General features: G+C 42.5%; 1 protein-coding gene across 6 annotated transcripts in view; it reads right to left on the bottom strand.

Annotated features, from left to right (window-relative positions):
* The window catches only part of SMARCA2 (SWI/SNF related BAF chromatin remodeling complex subunit ATPase 2), a 182,944-nt gene that overhangs the window by 76,939 nt on the left and 88,870 nt on the right, over positions 1–17,135 (bottom strand). For all 6 annotated transcript variants that reach the window (XM_073345222.1, XM_073345221.1, XM_073345225.1 and 3 more), the window contains 4 exons: positions 16,816–16,902; positions 15,330–15,376; positions 4,541–4,707; positions 437–600 (listed from right to left, as the gene is read on the bottom strand). In XM_073345222.1, the coding sequence (XP_073201323.1) occupies positions 437–600; positions 4,541–4,707; positions 15,330–15,376; positions 16,816–16,902 (465 nt within the window). The remainder of the gene's footprint in view (positions 1–436; positions 601–4,540; positions 4,708–15,329; positions 15,377–16,815; positions 16,903–17,135) is intronic.

Below are 17,135 nucleotides of genomic sequence, written 5' to 3'. Positions count from 1 at the left end.
AATGGGCAGAAGGTTTAAATAAATAAAAGGAAGTTCTTCTTCACACAGCACACAGTCAACCTGTGGAACTCCTTGCCTGAGGGGTTGTGAAGGCTAGGACTATAACAGGATTTAAAAGAGAACTAGATAAATTCATGGAGGTTAAGTCCATTAATGGCTATTAGCTAGGATGGGTAAGGGATGGTGTCCCTATCCTCTGTTTGTCAGAAGGTGGAGCTGGATGGCAGGAGAGAGATCACTTGATCATTACCCGTTAGGTTCACTCCATCTGCGGCACCTGGCATTGGCCACTGTCGGCAGACAGGATACTGGGCTGGATGGACCTTCGGTCTGACACAGTATGGCCATTCTTATGTTCTTATGTAAAACAGGAAGCCTCAAAAGCATTTCCAATTCTCTTTGTACATTGCATCATTGATAAGTAAATAAAAATAACCTGGTGAGGATTCCAATCACTGTCAAAGATAATGACAGTGTCAGCAGCCTGAAGATTCAGGCCCAGGCCTCCCGCCCTTGTGCTCAACAAGAAGATAAAGTACTGTGACCCAGGCTCATTGAACTTCTTCAGCAGAGCAGCCCGATCCTCTGATTTTGTTGTACCTGAAAAGATATGCAAAGAAATCCCATGACACAGATCTTGTACAGAAGTAATCCGCAAAAGACATAAGCTGATGAGGAAGTCATCATTTGAGGGAGGCAAACCACTTCACTTGCCCTCAGCCATCCCACCTGCACTTCACATTGTGTAGACTCATTACTGCACATGTGCGCTTTGGCCAGCTGCGTAAGTGCTAGACTACTGGACAAAGGTTTCCACAAATAAGCAGTGAATCTAACTATACAATGTATTTCAAAAGGAAGCTTCAACCAATCAGCCAGCATTTCATGGCTATGATAAACATAAATATACATATACAAAATCATACATACTTATCTGTCCTCCCTCCACCACACTTTTTATACATTGCTCAGCTTAGGTTGTAAGCTCTTTGGGACACCTCTATGTTTTCTACAATGCCTAGTACAATGGAGCCCTGATTTTGATTGAGGCCCTCTGGACATTATTAGAATCTGAATATTATATAATCATATGAATGCATAAACATATTTATACTAACAATCTCACTGTTTGCCTCAAAACCAAACTAATACCTGAGGTTTACTAATGTTTAAATTTCAAGGTCTAAAGCAACAGTGCACAATGGGATGAAAATCAATCCATGACCAAAGGCCTATATGAAACCCCATGTGCCACTTAAGTGCTTAGCATGCATATACTAAGGTGAATTTCACCAAGCCAAAGTAAATCTTGTGACCACTTTGTATGTTCAATAAGCTTCACTCTTGGTTTTATGCCTGTACATCTCTCTCTGTGCCTGAAACCAAAGAGAGAGGAGGAGAGATTTTTATTTAGTTATCCAATACACACACATGAAGAGGAGAAAATCTGTCCCTCGTAAAGTCACAAACTGTTGACCAAAAACATTTGTCATAAAGAAACACAACGTGGATGTGAACAAGGTGATACAGGAAGAGCGGGGGGAAGGAGGGAAAGATGAGATTTACTTTTGAACCATATTTTAGCCTGCAAGAATTTTTTTGCCATGGAACTGAAAATGAAGGAAAACTGGAGTTTATAACAACATTAAAAAAAAACGAGGAGTACTTATGGCGCCTTAGAGACTAACAAATTTATTTGGGCATAAGCTTTCGTGGGCTAGAGCCCACTTCATCGGATGCATGCAGTGGAAAATACAGTAGGAAGATATATACACACAGAGAACATGAAAAAATGGGTGTTGCCATACCAACTGTAACGGGACCAATCAATTAAGGTGAGCTATTATCAGCAGGAGGAAAAAAAACCTTTTGTAGCGATAACCAGGATGGCCCATTTCAAACAGTTGACAAGAAGGTGTGAGTAACAGTAGGGGGAAAAATTAGCATGGGGAAATAGTTTTTACTTTGTGTAATGACCCATCCAAACCAGTCAGAGAACACTTCAACCTCTCCAGTCACTCAATTTCAGACCTAAAAGTCAATTCTCCAACAAAAAAAAAAAAACTTCAAAAACAGGCTCCAACAAGAAACTGCAGAATTGGAATTAATTTGCAAACTGGACACCATTGAATTAGCCTTGAATAAAGACAGCCATTCCCCAGAACAGCCAGAAGGAAGCACCACCTGCGGTGAGTGAGTATCCCGTGACACTGTCATTTTGAGGGATGCTGGTGTATAGGGAGGTGACATCCATAATGGCAAGGAAGGTGTTATGAGGGAGGTTGTTCACGTTGCCAGGTTTCTGGAGGAAGTTGGTTATGTCCTGGAGGAAGCTGGCCCTTAGTGTGGTGAGTGTTTTGAGAGGGTTTTCTATGAGATATTCCTTCAGTAAGAACGCCATGGCCAGATATAGGTAAGGCTACGATTTAGTCACAGGTATTTTTAGTAAAAGTCATGGACCAGTCACGGGCAATACACAAAAATTCACAGGCTGTGACCGGTCTATGACTTTTACTATAAATAGCCCTGACTAAATCTTAAGGGGGGTGGGGGTCGCTGCTGCGGGGACAGGGAGAAGTGGAGGGGTCGCTGCTGGGGGGGGGGGATTGGGGGAGGCATCCTGGGGGGCTGCTGCTGTCCGGGAGGGGGTAGCCATGGCACCAGCTGCACTGGCCACGTGGGGACCGCTGGCGGTGGCTGCACCGGCCACCGAGGCACTGAAAGGTCCCTTAGAATGTGTGTGCTAAACAACCTGTTCTGCCTCGTATTTAGCTGTGACACTTTAAGCACCCTTCCCAGACCTGAAGAAGAGTTCTGTGTAGCTCTAAAGCTCGTCTCATTCACCAACAGAAGTTGGTGTAATAAAAGATGTTACCTCTCCCACCATGTCTCTCTAATATGCTGTCTACCACACTGCAAAATGACAGGAATAAGAGGTATTTACACATGTATGTATTTTCAGCAACATTCTAGCATAAGGAAGGATTAATTCTAAAGTAAGTAGTATACAGTGATGTAAAATGTCACAGCTAAGTCTGCTGTCTTGGATGCCCACAGTATTTTGTTGGGTTTTATTATGTCAAAGATAAAACTGAAGTCAATTGCATAGAGAAAGGATAGTCGTGTAGTTAAAAGCACAGAACGGAGTATTGTTCCCAGCTTTGCCCCAGATTTCCTCTGATGCATTCGGCAAGTCAACTTTTGTGCCTCAATTTCCCTATCTGTACAACCAGATAACATTTTCTTACCCAGCAGGGTATCTTGAGGCTATGTTCATTAATGTATCATTAGATGGAAAGTACTAAAGAAGTGCTTGGTATTAATAATACTTACCCCACTTGAGGGATGAAAAGCTTTGAATCAACTTAAAATTTGATAATGTGAGTACCCAAAAGTAACTTGAGCATTGTTGGCATTGTTCGTTATATTTTCCTATAATTGCTATCTTTCTATGGATATTTTATTTGACTGAACACACTGTCCCATTAAATATTAGAGACACAAAATGGGTGAAGTAATCATTCATTGAAATGGTGAGAAGAACAAAAGATATTACATATCACCCATCCACTCTTTAAATCCTGGGCCCAAAATGGCTACAACACTGCATTAAATATTGTCACATTTGACACTGGAAGTAAGGAAGAGCCAACACTCAACTTGTTAGTAAGAGACAGAGGTTGTTACTTCTGCAGAAGGTTGAAGGTCACTCTAAACATCCTGAATACTGTCATGCTGTTGACAAAAAAAGCATCTTTCTAATTTTAAGTTGATTATTATGCATTTCATCCTCTGAGTGGATAAAACAGGCAATTTTTAGTTTTATGTTCTTTTAATACTACTACATTACATTTCTGTAACAGCTTTCATTCAAGGATCATAAAACACTCACAGACATTAACTAATTAACCTTCCCAACTCTCCTGTAAGGTAAAGTTATCTAGGTATCACTTTACCTGTCACAAAAATACAGCAATCCCAGTGGATAAATACGAATGGGCATTTAAAAATGTAGAAAGTAATTTCTTCAATTGGAATTTGGCCAGAACAGTGCAGTTAACACCCCTACTCATGAGAAAAATGCCACAGGGACTTCATTTCTGACAAATGGTGCACACCTTCATTTTACATCTTATCTGAAAAACAGTTAATTGGACCAGACCTGATGGATCACTAGATTAACTACATCCTGGTAATGGCCTCAAATATGTTCCAAGTGTGGTATTTTCAGTGCGTACAGACTAAGTATTTTAATTTTTTATTATTAGGCTAGTGAGCAGAGATGCCAGCCAAGACTGAAGCCCTTTTGTGCTGGGTGCTGTACAAACTGTAGCTTACGGTCCAAACAGATAAAACTAAAGAATGGGAGGAGAAAAAGCAGCACAGAGTGGTGAAATGATTTGCCCAAAGTCACACAGCAAGATGGTAGCAGAGCCAGGTAGAGAACCCAAGTCTCCTGAATCCCAGTCCAGTGCCCTATCCATTGACTCACACCACCTCCCAGATTATTGTCAGTGCTTTGTTTCCTCTCTCAGCTTACCATCAAGGCGCAGGTAAAGGAAATTTCGAAAAGCAAAATAGTCCTCCATAATGGTCATGAGGGATGTCATTTGACAGAAGAGAAGCACACGGTGATTAGTGGCTCGCAACTTTGGTAGAATACGATCAAGTAGTTCAAACTTCCCTGAGGCCCGATAAAGCTCGGCTCTGTTTAAAAGAAAAATAAAACACAATAAAAACGTTAACAAGCCGACTTCTAAAACTGTGTTTCTAATAATGTTGGCAGGTGTTGAGTTGGAGAGATTCCTTTATCCTGCCAAAGCAGAATTAACAGTACTTTTCTCTCTCTAAAATTGTTATTGAATGAATGCCGAGATTCCAATATATGTTTTCTAGAATTTGTTTTAAAAAAATGGAGTGGGGGGAATTATGTGAATTTTTAGAAAAAAAGAAGTTTCCCTTTTTTAAAAATTCAAAGCTCATTAAAATTTCAGTCACATCCAGTATCTTCCTTTATATAAATCCAGTACTTTAACTAATTTTTCTTCAAGCAAGAGACATTTCTTGAGTAGGTAATATAGTTTTATAGGTAAATAAGTGCTTGCTGGATCTGCTTTCAGTCACTGACAAGCCTGGAGTCATAGGTCAAATTCACAGGCAATGTGTAAGGTACTATTAGTCTGTCTCCCTTAGTCATCCTAATAGCAACATACCAATGTGTAATCAAGCATAAGTCCAAACTGGTGTAATTTACACTCAGAGGAGCTGCAAAAGGGCTGAGGAAGATGTAAGTTAAAAAAGGGGGCAGATTCCTTTAACCTGAACATCCTTTTATAACTAGACTCCTTTTGTCAAGCCCCTCAGCAAGTGAGTTGCAAGTCAGATTCAGCAGGCTGAATCCAGAGTTTGTGTAAGAGGGGTTTAAGCTACTTGTCAGTAAGAGGGTGAGAGTCTAACTAGGGAACCTAACTTAGGTTAACAGCCACATGATAGACGAAAATGATACACAACTCCCCTCTAAATGTGCCATATAGCTTTAAAATAAAATTTCCAATTAGGAACTGCATCTTTTTTAAGACTACAATGCAGACCACAAGTTACCAGGTCTTTTGAGGCCTGCATATTGGCCTGTTGCACAGCTCCTATCTATTTAGGAGGCAGATGAAACCAGTGTGCAAGACAGGAAAAGCCAAATGTCACTCAATGCATAAGCAGGAATCACACATACTTTTTGGGACAGGGAGGGAGTCAAGTGGAGAATGTAAATGAGCTCCCCAACCCTTAGGCAGTAGTAAACCATGTTCTGGGTCTGCTCCTCTGCTGGGGATATGCCAGGCATAAACGTTAGTACACTCTTTGTGTTACGATAAAGAACAGTTACTTATCCTAGCCCACTGTGACATTGTATTCTGTGTGGATCCTACTGTAGGAGCCCATGCACCTCTTGCATACAAAACTGGAGTTTTTTTGAATCGGAGTGTCTGTGAGCGCCACGCTTGCACCCTGTGCTGACTCATGATTCTATACAAGGGCAAAAAGATGCCATCCTCCCTCAATTCTTTGGCAATCCAAAGCCCCTGTTGTTGGAAACTCTGAAAAGCAGGGATGGAGGGTGGGTCATGGGATCCACACTGATTACATCTCGAAGAACCAGTGTAAGTAGTGTAAGTAAACATTCATTCTTCAAGTATGTTTCAGTGTAGATCCAACTGTAGCCCACTGGCAAGAAGTATCTCCTCAGGAAAGTGGGCATCAAGTGTATTAGCTGAACGATGACTGAAATACCACTCTCCCAAATTTGGCATGCAGCCTGGCTGCCACGGCAAGTGCAGTCTTGAAACCTGGCTGCATGTCAAGTGTTTAACAAAAGTTAGTGGGTTGCTCCATGTAGCTGCCTTGCAGATCTCAAGAAACAGACTGAAGATGCTGCTTCTTGCCCTGATGGAGTACACCTTGATGTGTGGAGGGAAAGGTTCACAAGCCAGTTGACAGCAGGTGGAAATATGTGTGGTCTACTTGTTGCAGAAAATCTCTGCAACAAGATCACTTAGCCTTTTGAAAAGGAGTACTTGTGGCACCTTAGAGACTAACCAATTTATTTGAGCATAAGCTTTCATGAGCTACAGCTCACTTCATCGGATGCATACTGTGGAAAGTGTAGAAGATCTTTTTATATACACACAAAGCATGAAAAAAGTGGGGTGGGAGGAGGTATTTTTTCATGCTTTGTGTGTATATAAAAAGATCTTCTACACTTTCCACAGTATGCATCCGATGAAGTGAGCTGTAGCTCACGAAAGCTTATGCTCAAATAAATTGGTTAGTCTCTAAGGTGCCATAAGTACTCCTTTTCTTTTTTCAAATACAGACTAACACGGCTGTTACTCTGAAACTTAGCCTTTTGATGCACCAGATATGGCCACAAAGAAGTGGGGAGACAGCCTGAAAGACTTGGCCCATTGAGGTAACACAGAAATGATCTGGAATTGTCGAAACTATACATTGTTCAGTGCTGTTTTGGCAAAGTAATCAACTGATTTAGGTGGCACTTCCAAGACCACCTTAGGGATGAACTTGGGATGTGATTTCAGCACCACCATATCCCCAATAAAGGGCTATTCATAGACTAAGGCCAGAAGGGACTATCATGATCATCGAGCCTGACCTCCTGAACATCACAGGCCACAGAATCTCTCCCACCCACTCTTGTTATAGACCCATAACCTCCGGCAGAGATACTGAAGTCCTCAAATATTGATTTAAAGACTTTAACTTACAGAGAATCCACCATTTACTCTAGTTCAAACCAGCAAGTGACTCATGCCCCACACTGCAGAGGAAGGCACCAAAAAAACCCAGGGTCTCTGCCAATCTGACCTGGGGGAAAATTCCTTCCCAACCCCATATATGGTGATCAGTTAGAGCCCGAGCATGTGGGCGAGACCCATTAGCCACACACCTGGGAAAGAATTCTCTGTAGTACCACAGAGCCCACCCCATCTAGTGTCCTAGGATGTGTAAGGCTATAAAGGCTGACTGTGCAGAGGTGATGGTGACAAGAGAGACCGTTTTGATGGTAAGGTAAGGTGCTGAGCACTTCGACAGTGGTTCAAAGGGAGACTCTAGGAGCTTTAAAAGGACAGCATTGAGGACCCATGGGGGAGTTGGATCTCTGACCAGAGGACAAGTGTGAAGGAGGCCCATAAAGAATTTTGATATCATAGTCTGTCATTAGGTGTCTGCCAGCCAACATCCAAACCATAAGGTACAACAATTGTGGGTCTGGGTGAAGTATCTTACTCTGGTTCTGAAATACTACATCTGGGAAAGCCAGGCGGTAGATGGGACATTTGTAGCAGGTCTGAAAGCCAAAACTGTCTTGGACACCATGGAGCTATCATGATGATCAAAGTCTTGGACTGTCTAATCTTAGCTATTACCTTAGGGACCAGGGGCGTTGGCAGGAAAGCATATATAGTCCTCTAGACCACCATGGAAAGAAGGGTTAGGCTGTGTACCTGGGTTCACTGCTCTCCTGGGGCAGATGTTCAGACTAGGGCTGTCAAGCGATTAAAAAAATTTATCATGATTAAAAAAATTTATCGCGATTAATCGCGCTGTAAAACAATAATAGAATACCATTTATATAAATATTTTTGGATGTTTTCCATATTTTAAAGTATATTGATTTCAATTACAACACAGAATACAAAGTGTACAGTGCTCACTTTATATTTATTTTTATTACAAATATTTGCACTGTAAAAATAAAATAGTAATTTCCAATTCACTTAATACAAGTACTGTAGCGCAATCTCTTTATCATGAAAGTTGAACTTACAAATGTAGAGTTATGTACAAAAATAACTGCATTCAAAAATAAAACAATGTAAAACTTTAGAGCCTACAAGTCCACTCAGTCTACTTCTTGTTCAGCCACTCGCTCAGACAAACAAGTTTGTTTACATTTGCAGGAGATAATGCTGCCCGCTTCGTGTTTACGTCACCTGAAAGTGAGAACAGGCATTCGCATGGCACTGTTGTAGCCAGCGTCGCCAAGATATTTATGTGTCAGGTGCGCTAGATTCATATGTCCCTTCATGCTTCAACCACCATTCCAGAGGACATGCATCCATGCTAATGATGGGTTCTGCTCGATAACGATTGAAAGCAGTGCAGAGCAACACATGTTCATTTTCATCATCTGAGTCAGATGTCACCAGAGAAGGTTGATTTTCTTTTTTGGTGGTTCAGATTCTGTAGTTTCCGTATCTGACTGTTGCTCTTTTAAGACTTCTGAAAGCATGCTCCACCACCCCATCCCGATCAGATTTTGGAAGGCACTTCAGATTCTTAAATCTTGGGTGGAGTGCTGTAGTTATCTTTAGAAATCTCACATTGGTACCTCCTTTGCGTTTTGTCAAATCTGCAGTGAAAGTGTTCTTAAAATGAACAACATGCTGGGTCATCATCCGAGACCGTTATAACATGAAATATATGGCAGAATGTGGGTAAAACACAGAGCAGGAGACATACAATTCTCCCCCAAGGAGTTCAGTCACAAATTTAATTAATTAATGCATTATTTTTTTAACAAGCATCATCAGCATGGAAGCATGTCCTCTAGAATGGTGGCAAAGCATGAAGGGGCATACAAATGTTTAGCATATCTGGCACATAAATACCTTGCAATGCTGGCTACCCATGCCATGTGAACATCTGTTCTTACTTTCAGGTAACATTGTAAATAAGAAGTGGGCAGCATTATCTCCTATAAATGTAAACAAACTTGTTTCTCTTAGCAACTGGCTGTACAGTTGTACAGCTGTAGGACTGAGTGGAGTTGTAGGTTCTAAAGTTTTATATCAGTCTGTTTTTGAGTTCAGTTATGTAACAACAACAACAACAAAATCTACATTTGTAAGTTGCGCTTTCATGATAAAGAGATTGCACTACGGTACTTGTATGAGATGAATTGAAAATTACTATTTCTTTTATCATTTTTACAGTGCAAATATGTGTAATAAAAATAATATAAAGTGAGCACAGTACACTTTGTATTCTGTGTTGTAACTGAAATCAGTATATCTGAAAATGTAGAAAAACATCCAAAAAATTTAATAAATTTAAATTGATATTCTATTGTTTAACAGCCCTAGTTCAGATACTTGGTATTGAGCTTTGTGGTGAACAAGTCTATGACACGAGTCTGCCCCAGATGTAATACTGGGTCTAGAATGGTTTTCAGTATCAACCATTTGTGGTTGGACGCCATATGCCCGCTCAGGAAGTCTGCTAGGTCATTGCTGACCCCTGAAAGATGTAGAACTGTTGGGATCACTCTGTGTTGACACCATGCCCAAAGTTTAATGACTTCCTGGCAAAGAGGGGGACAATCGAGCACCCCTTCCTTGTTTGTATATTGCATCCCAGGTGTGCTGCCAAGATTTGCATCACAGAGTTTCACAGATGCGCAGGAATGCTATGCAGGCCAGTCTGACGGCTCTACATGGAAACATCATGGAGAAGAGTTTTCAGATCATCCCAAGACCATGTGTCTTGCATCTGCAGATTGTTCTGGTGGACACCCCAGCCCGTCCTTGATGAGTCCCTGATAAGAGTCATTGTTGGGGAGGGGATTGAGAACTATGCCCCTTTTCTCAGGTTCACCAGGTCTAACCATCAAGCAACGTCCCACAGAACTTGAGGCTACACTGTGATCCTCCTGTTCACATGATGTCTGAACGGCGTGTCTACAGACCTCAGTCACAGCTGTGAAGTCCTTATATGAACTCTGTCAAGTGGTGTTGCATACGTGCATGCTGACATGTGACCTAAAAGTCCCAGACACAAGCTTATTGCTGTCAGTGGACTTGTACGTAGGTCGTTCATCACTGGTTGTCCTCTGGCAGGTAGACTCTTGCCAATCTGGACTTTATTAAAGCCTCAATGAACTCTAGTGCCTGTGATGCTGTGAGAGACAATTTATCATAGTTTACAAGGAGTCCTAGTTAAGAGAACAGGGACAATATATACTGTAAGCCTGTCAGTTTCCTGAACCTGCCCTGATCAGCCAGCCATCCAGGTACGGGTAGGTGTGGATTCCCTGTCTTCTTAAAGGCACTGCCACTACCGCCAGGTATTTCGTGAACGTTCTCAGTGTAGTGTAGACTCCAAAGGGTAGAACCATGTACTGATTCCCAGTGGACCCAACCATGATTTTATGTACTTCCTGTGGCCAGGGTGGATAGCTATGTGGAAGTATTCATGCTGCAAATCAAGAGCCAAAAACCAGTCTTGAGCTTCAAAAGATGGAATGAAGGAGGCAAGTGTTCCCGTCCTGAAACTGAGACAGTGTATGATCTTTAACACCCATCTGTGTGATGTCAGGGCAGACCACACTCAGTTGAATGGAGTGAGGTGGCTTCTGAAGGTCATGCTCTCTCGACTGGGACTAATGTGGCACTCTACCATTTTGTCAAATTTGCTGATGCATCAAAGTAGTGAAGTGTGTTGCCAAGGAAAAGAGAGGCTGGCACCTCTTGTTTGGATCTCAGATGCTTTTTGGCATCATATTCTGTCTGTTTGGGATGGTAAGACAGTGTGCATTGTCTCATTTGAGGTGAAGGGCAACAGGGAGCCAAGGTGTAAACCCCCAGAGTGCAGGATAGCTTTGGAGTCCTTCAGCCCATACAGAGCACTGTCTGTCCTCTCACTTCACAGCTGTCAGCCCTCCAAAGGCAAGTCCTCAATCATGGCCCACATATCTCTCATGATGCCCAATGCTTGGAGTCACAATGCTCAGCACATGATCACCAGAAATGGCTGGTATCCAATATTTTCATCATCACCTGCAAAGACATCTTGACACTAACTGGCCTTCCTTAATTATGTCCAAGCATCTTTCTGCTGTCATGAGGGAGCTTTGTGAGGAGGCATGTTAGCCAAATATGACTTCTAACATGGGACAAGGTAACACGGTGTGGCAGTTAGCATACATCCATAGCAAAGCTGAGGAGTACAACATCCTCTCAAACAGATCAAATTGTTAGGGTTCCTTGCCTTATGTGTGTTTTTGCTTGACCTTGACTTCTCTTGCATGATCAATACAACTAAGGAGCCCCAGTTGGGATGAGTGTAGAACTCAACCTCAAAGTGTGTACCTGGTATCTCTTCTCAACTCATTTCACCATGGTGTTACTTCAGCTGATATCTGCCAGAAGGATCTGTCTGAATCGAGCAGTTCTTTAATAGGGAGGATCGTCCTAGCTGGACCAGAGGCTGACAAGACGTCTAACAGCTTATGAAATTTCTCCGGGATGATCCATGCCTCAATCTCCAGAGTTTCAGTAAACTTCACAAGGAGCTAATGAAATGCTTTAAAGTTGTCTTGCACCGGTACCAAGGATGCCACCCCATCTGTTGATGAAGAGCAGATATACTTCAGTGTGAGATGGGGCATTGATGTTGCTCTGCGCCTGCATCTGGCTCTTCCTGGTAGAGAGGAGCCTGTGGTAGGGATATCACTAGGGAGAGAGATATTCCTTTTCCTCCATGCCTACAATGGCAAGCTACCCCTTCCCTCTGCCCCCACAGTAGGGCCATGCTGGCATACCATAGGAGTATGGTTGATTTGCTGGGTGTCGGCCAGTCAGTGCCAACCTCAATGGACTGATCAAGGTAGAGATCTGCAGGAGAAGCCTGCAGGGTTGTGGACCTCAAGGGAGAGGGCTCTCTTCTTGATGATGGGATGAATGTGTCCCGGTGATGTGCGGAGTAAACCCCTTCCTGGGGTCGTTCCAACAGGTAAGGTGCTCTTGGTGGGAGAGTCTGTATGGATGCAGGTGACTCAGTACCACTGGTGGGTCACATTCAGCTGCAGTCCTATCCCCTCCATGAGGCTGGGGTCAAGGCTAAGGACTGCATCATTGGTACTATTGGAGTTTGCTGCATCACAAGCTGCTCCTTCCCCGAGCCCTCAATACCGGGCAAGGATTGGTAGACTCCTCCCCAGAGGCTTTGATATTTGCTCTTATGAAAGGATACTGAGCTCCTTCTCAACCTTCTGCTTTAAGCAGTCCTCTCTGTGACTGACTTCAACACCAGAGGTGTTCGTTCTGGCTTCAACATTAATGTTGATCAACTTTGATGTTGGAACATTCCTCGATGTCGTCTTCTCTGTGCTAGTATTAGACACTGCCTAGCAGCTCGATGGCACATTCGATGATGCTGGCTTCTCCACTAGTAGGGTTCTGGAACTCATTTCCTCAGGGTCTGATGAGACATGCATGGATTGTTCCAGAAGATGAGGTTTCAACCTCGCATCTCGTGATTTCTGTGTAGGCACCTGCTCAGAATATGCAATTCCCTCAGGCAGAAGAGATATCTACCGTGTCCATTCCTCAGGGGTATTAGGATACTGCAGCATGGACAAGTTTTGAAGCTGGCAGGTTTTAAATTGGTCATAATAAGGAGCTCTGCACAGTGGGGCATGACCAGTAGAGTTTGGTCTAGATAGGTTGGATCAGTTCATGGCAGTGGCACATAGTACATTAGAAGTGGTTCTGAAGACTTTGGAAGATACCAAAGAAGTTTAGCCTGAGCTAAGAACTAGTGGGTTGCACTTTTGCCAGGTCCTGTCTTTCTGCCATGGATGGTAAGAAAACTGAGGGAGGGTTATGGCTGCCCCACTGTTCATGCTCTCATACAGAAGCACAAGGAGGGACAGTGTACATGGACTTTAAAAACTCATGGAGATCGGAGGAGGTCCCGGAAGACTGGAAAAAGGCTAATGTAGTACCCATCTTTAACAAAGGGAAGGAGGAGCAACCGGGGAAACTACAGGCCAGTCAGCCTCACATCAGTCCCTGGAAAAATCATGGAGCAGGTCCTCAAGGAATCAGTTCTGAAGCTCTTAGAGGAGAGGAAAGTGATCAGGAACAGTCAGCATGGATTCACCAAGGGCAAGTCATGCCTGACTAACCTAATTGCCTTCTATGACGAGATAACTGTCTCTGTGGAGGAGGGGAAAGCAGTGGATGTGTTATTCCTTGATTTACGCAAAGCTTTTGATACGGTCTCCCACAGTATTCTTGCCAGCAAGTTAAAGAAGTATCGGCTGGATGAATGGACTATAAGGTGGATAAAAAGCTGGCTAGAATGTTGGACTCAAAGGGTAATGATCAATGGCTCCATGTCTAGTTGGCAGCCGGTATCAAGCGGAGTGCCCCAAGGGTCGGTCCTGGGGCTGGTTTATCATTCATGATCTGGAAGATGGCGTGGACTGCACCCTCAGCAAGTTTGCAGATGACACTAAACTGGGAGGAGTGGTAGATACACTGGGGGGTATGGATAGGATACAGAGGGACCTAGACAAATTAGAGGAAGAATCCCATGCATTGCTACAGACTAGGGACCGAATGGGTAGGCAGCAGTTCTGCAGAGAAGGACTTAGGGGTTACAGTGGACGAGAAGCTCGATACGAGTTAACAGCATGCCCTTGTTCCCAAGAAGGCTAACAGCATTTTGGGCTGTATAAGTAAGTGCATTGCCAGCAGATCAAGGACCGTGATCATTCCCCTCTGTTTGACATTGGTGAGGCCTCATCTGGAGTACTGTGTCCAGTTTTGGGCCCCACACTACAAGAAGGATGTGGAAAAATTGGAAAGCGTCCAGCGGAAGGCAACAAAAATGATTAGGGGTCTAGAACACATGACTTATGAGGAGAGGCTGAAGGAACTGGGATTGTGTAGTCTGCAGAAGAGAAGAATGAGGGGGGATTTGATAGCTGCTTTCAACTATCTGAAGGGAGGTTCCAAAGAGGACGGATCTAGACTGTTCTCAGTGGTAGCAGATGACAGAACAAGGAGTAATGGTCTCAAGTTGCAATGGGGGAGGTTTAGGTTGGATGTTAGGAAAAACTTTTTCACTAGGAGGGTGGCGAAGCACTGCAATGCGTTACCTAGGGAGGTGGTGGAATCTCCTTCCTTAGAGGTTTTCAAGGTCAGGCTTGACAAAGCCCTGGCTGGGATGAATTAGTTGGGGATTGGTCCTGCTTTGAGCAGGGGGTTGGACGAGATGACCTCCTGTGGTCCCTTCCAACCCTGATATTCTATGATTCTATGCTATTCAAAAAACTCCTATCTCACATTCACGAGGCATATGCACAACCAGAGTAGATCCAGACTGACACAAACTCAAAGAAGAATGTTTGTAAACAGATACAGCAGGGAGCAGAAATCCTTTCCACCCTACTCAATCCTTGGGATTTTAGTGGAGGAAGCGATCCTACTCCCAATCACTTGTCTGAAGTCGATGGAAATCACACACACACTCATTGCCATGAGCCGCTCCTCTTAATCATTTGCCAGGCTAAACTCCATCAAGTACCTAGCCACTAGAAGTTATCTGCAAAACACGAGGCTCCTTTAAAAAGTCAGCCAAGGAAAAACCTGCTCCTTATTTAGATGTTGGAGTAGACATTGAGCCTGCCCCAATAGTCACAAAAGCCCAATTGGAGCCTGGGAAGTCTCTAGTTACTACACGAGTACCAAAGCAGCTTTAAATTGCTGCTTCCAAGAAGGAAGCATCCCTTTGGAATAAGCAGCAGCCTCTGAGACTGCATAACTGCAGATGATGTGAAGAACCATTTAGAGTACAGAGAAAGTTTTTAATTGATTAGGGTCTATAAAATACATTACTTCTAACTGTAAGATTGAATTTGTTTTGCAAACTGCTTAGTTTTGATAACATGACTATTGAAACTAACACAGCATCCTGCCCAATGGCTTCATTACAAATATACAATGAAGAAAAAAAAAAGGATTTACCCATTGATAACACCACTTGAATAGCCCAAGTGTTCAGCAAAGGACTCCTGCAAATAATATAAGTGGATTATTAGACACTGAGATTATACTGTAATCCAAAAACAGCACTATAATTATCTGTTGAATGCTAGGGTTCAAGTCTCATTACCACTCACACACCTTGAAGTCAGCCTTATGGTACAAGTGCGCTGTTATTTTCCACTGTTGCTTAAAATGCATGGCCTGTAGGAATGATTTCCCTCAGTGTGCACTTTACCAGATTACAACTACAGTAGAATTTAATTTGCACTAATTACTGGGAGACTCATTTGGAAATTATTGAATTTTGTGAATTAGCAAGTGAGCAAACAAAAAAACCCAAAATGATAATGTATCGACAAGATGTACTTTGTTCATTTACTTTGTGAACTGTAGCTTCATTTTAGTTATTTAGAATAATACTTCATAACGTACTAGTACATTTATGTTTTGTAAAAACAACAAAGGTGCAGTAATGAGACACCTTATTGCTGCACGCCTATTAAATTTTTGCCAAACAATGGGGAAAGACCACCTTTTTTGGTGTGCCTTATGAAGGATTAGTAGAGTAGAATTAGTGAGGTTCCAGAGTAAGGGCATTTAAAACCAAAATTTATATTTCATGTTTTAGGCAAGTTTACATATACACGACATATAACTAATGGAATGAAGTCTTGGAGTCATGTTGAACACAGAAATTCCCCCTAAGAAGATGATAGCCCCCAAAAGAACAAGCCCCTCATAAGTCATTTAAAGATGCAGCTGAAAATCTGGTGACTCCTCTCTTCCCAGTTATACTGCTGATAGGCATGCTGTTGAATCCACATCCACCTATGCTGTTATGCCTACACAATCATGTGTGAAAAGAAATCCAGAGAGGAGGAAAAATTGAGCGGACAGATGGACATTTGGCCCTCTGGCTAAGAGCACTTAATTTTGTACCGTGTGAAAATTGGGCTGTAATATATATATTGGCCTTCACAATCACATTTTTAAGGAACTAGCCAGAGCTCGGAAACTGAATCCTGCCAGGCAGATATACCATATACATACAGGTCCCCGACCGTTTTTATTTCTCTCAACTAATAACGATGAGATCTGCAAGAACTCTAAAGTTAAGAGGACTCTAAGGACACTGTAGAAATACTGCCCAGCCATAGCAGTAACCAAATGAGTACATTCCCCAAACTTGCCACTTCCAGAACAAGTGACAGTGGCAGGGACTTCCCCTACCACATATGCCTCAAAATTAAGAGAGAAGAGTGTATTTATTCAGTAGTAAGTACCAAATTTTAGAAAGTTTCAGAACCACTCCTCCTTTAGTAAATTGCAAAGAATACATAAAAATTAAGACTTGAATATGGCCTTGGTTAGATTTTCATACATATGTAATCCTCTAACCCTGGTTTTCTATCACATTAGCCATTTATACAGAAAAGACTAAGCAAACTGAACATGACAGCCTTACCTCAATATGCTGAAACATATATGGGTGATTGCATATCTTTCTCAATTGCATGATAGTGTTCATAAGAGTTTTTGCCCCACCTTTTCCCTAAAGGAGGAAAAAATACAAGTCAAATGGCAAAACTGAATTGCTAGTTAATTGAAGACTGTTTAAAATCTGAATTTTTAGAGGGGCATTCTATATTTCTACACCAAAGTTGAAGGCCATCTTGTGCAATGAAATGTCAGAGTTGCACAGGAAACTCCCTGAAGAAGCTATATAGTAAAATGAAGTTGGTTGTCCCCTCAAGTCCATGTGCAACCTCCATTATCAGAGGGGGT

Source organism: Lepidochelys kempii, chromosome 5, assembly GCF_965140265.1.
Source record: "Lepidochelys kempii isolate rLepKem1 chromosome 5, rLepKem1.hap2, whole genome shotgun sequence".
Taxonomy (NCBI): Eukaryota; Metazoa; Chordata; order Testudines; family Cheloniidae; genus Lepidochelys; species Lepidochelys kempii.
The sequence above is the reverse complement of the archived record's forward strand: the minus strand, read 5'-3'. Positions and strand labels throughout refer to the sequence as shown.